The sequence below is a fragment of the Mandrillus leucophaeus genome, unplaced genomic scaffold (assembly GCF_000951045.1).
Source record: "Mandrillus leucophaeus isolate KB7577 unplaced genomic scaffold, Mleu.le_1.0 Scaffold1293, whole genome shotgun sequence".
In the NCBI taxonomy this organism is placed as follows: Eukaryota; Metazoa; Chordata; class Mammalia; order Primates; family Cercopithecidae; genus Mandrillus; species Mandrillus leucophaeus.
Genome location: NW_012101247.1, coordinates 1 through 2,156, shown reverse-complemented (window position 1 = coordinate 2,156; position 2,156 = coordinate 1). Strand labels below are relative to the sequence as shown.

Below are 2,156 nucleotides of genomic sequence, written 5' to 3'. Positions count from 1 at the left end.
TACGTATAGGTCTTGCATATCTTTGGCTGGATTTTCTTGCTGCAAATTGCTTCAAATGCAATTCATGCTTGAGATTTGTTTTTTAACTGCCTAGTTGATGTAAATCTGGTCTATGAATTGTACTGACAACAAGCTTGTGAATAGCAATTTTTCAGCAACCTTTTGCTCCCTCTACAGTCCCAAAGCAACTTTCGTTATATACCAGTGAAGGTGGAAATGTGGACAGGTTGATTTCTGCTTCTTGTTTATGCTGAATATGCAGTCCCTTAGGGTCCCAGCTTTATGGGTACAGTCCCTTTACTAAGACTGTCTTATCTTGGGAAGGCCGTAGACTCTAACTTCTTTCCCATGGGCCCCACAAAGCATCCAAGAGTATACATTTATTTTGTCTCACTTTGTCTTGGCAGACAAATGTCTTCAGGGCAAGTCTGGCTTTAGGGTCAACTGACCCCTCTGGTTTCTGTCTCTCACTGTGATTTTGGCCTGATAATGCCTTATGGTGTCAGATCTTCAATGTTTTTAATACATTGTTTTTTAAAAAAATCATTTAGCATTTTAAATTGTTTTTAGTTGGAAGATTTGCCCAAGTAACCTCATCCACCATATCATCTGAAAGAGAACTCTTGTGATGTTTTATACTTACACACATTTTAATAAATGTGGGTTATCTTTATGTTGGGAGCTCTTGATTTTGTGTAATAATTAATTGGAAAAGTTTTAACTTTAAATTTTCTGATCAAAAATAGTCAAGTACAACCATGTTGACTTTATCAAACATTACATGCTTTCTTTTCTACATGGCTTACTTGTTTTTAAATTTAGGTTACCACCAATGTTAGTCACATGAACTTTTATATTTATGTCCACAGTAAACATTTTTCATAACTTGTTGTTTTACTATTTTCTTTTTTCATTTTCAACTGTATTTCACTTATACTTAACAGAATATATAACAAGTATATATATATATATGACAATATTAAAAAGCTTAGACATACTTATTTTATCTTTAAAATATAACATATACTAGGCAAGACAGGAAAACTCATCACTTTTATGGGATGAGGCACAGAGAGAGTAATGGGCTTTCTTGGTGTCTCCTGAGTGGTGGGTAAGTGGCCATGTCACACCTCTAATCCCAGTTTCCTGACTTATGGTCTGTTTTCTTACAGTGCCTTCACACTGTCTCTCCAGATCATTAGTGTTTGAAGGACAAACATAAAAACATAATCTAGAGGTGACTTCTAAATTTTGTTACCAAAGACTGAAATTCCTGTTCCTTTCAACTACTAGAAGCTCAACTAAATTGTTGTCCCAAGGGTTTTTCTCTCACTTACGGTGGCTCTGCAATGTAGAATTGCATGAAGAGTACCTCCTGACTCTGCTAAAATCCTGTTTAATTGACTCTTGAGATTTTCAAGTGAAAAAAAAATACTACACATACCAAAAAGTATCAAGTACAGTTTAAAAATACAGATCTGCCTTTTCATGTAATTGTATCTGTAGTTTAGACACTAATCTTGATGAGCTAGTTGGGTTCCAGTTTAACAGTTTTTGGTTTTGCTTGACAGAGCTATAACATTTAAGTCTATGTTTGATTTTTCAAGGGAAATGAGTTAACTTGATAAGTACTGTTTTGTTATCTTTGAACTTTCTCAGGTCTTTGACATTTTGAATTCAGCTGAATTAGTCTGTCTGACGAGACACATTTTATTACCTAAAAACGTAATTGTTGACTGCATGGTTGCTACACATCACAACAGCAGGAATGCAAGCATTTGGCTGGGCTGTGGGCACACCAACAGAGGACAGCTCTCATTTCTTGACTTAAATACTGAAGGATACACTTCTGAGGTAAATCCAATGCTCTTTAAATCTTTTGTAATTTAAAGCATATACCAGTTAGAAAGTTACTTAGGGATAATTTTTTAAATTTATTTTTTACAAAGTAAAAATTTACAAATTTTACTTTTACAAAGTAAAAACAAAAGTATAAATTTTTTACAAAGTAAAAAATAAATTAAATAAGAGCCAATGTAGGAATATTATTCAATTAGCCTTCTGTTAGAACAAGAGTATTCAGGGGGACGGAGCAAGATGGCCGAATAGGAACAGTTCCAGTCTCCAGCTCCCAGCGCGAGCGACACAGAAGACCG

At 34.6% G+C, this 2,156-nt stretch overlaps 1 protein-coding gene across 1 annotated transcript in view; it reads left to right on the top strand.

The window, feature by feature from the left end:
* The window catches only part of LOC105533890 (leucine-rich repeat serine/threonine-protein kinase 2), a gene marked incomplete at its 3' end in the record, with an annotated part of 159,019 nt that extends 157,165 nt beyond the window's left edge, over positions 1 to 1,854 (top strand). The window contains exon 44 of the mRNA XM_011972478.1: positions 1,660 to 1,854. Within this exon, the coding sequence (XP_011827868.1) occupies positions 1,660 to 1,854 (195 nt within the window). The remainder of the gene's footprint in view (positions 1 to 1,659) is intronic.
* Between the last annotated feature and the right edge of the window lie 302 nt (positions 1,855 to 2,156).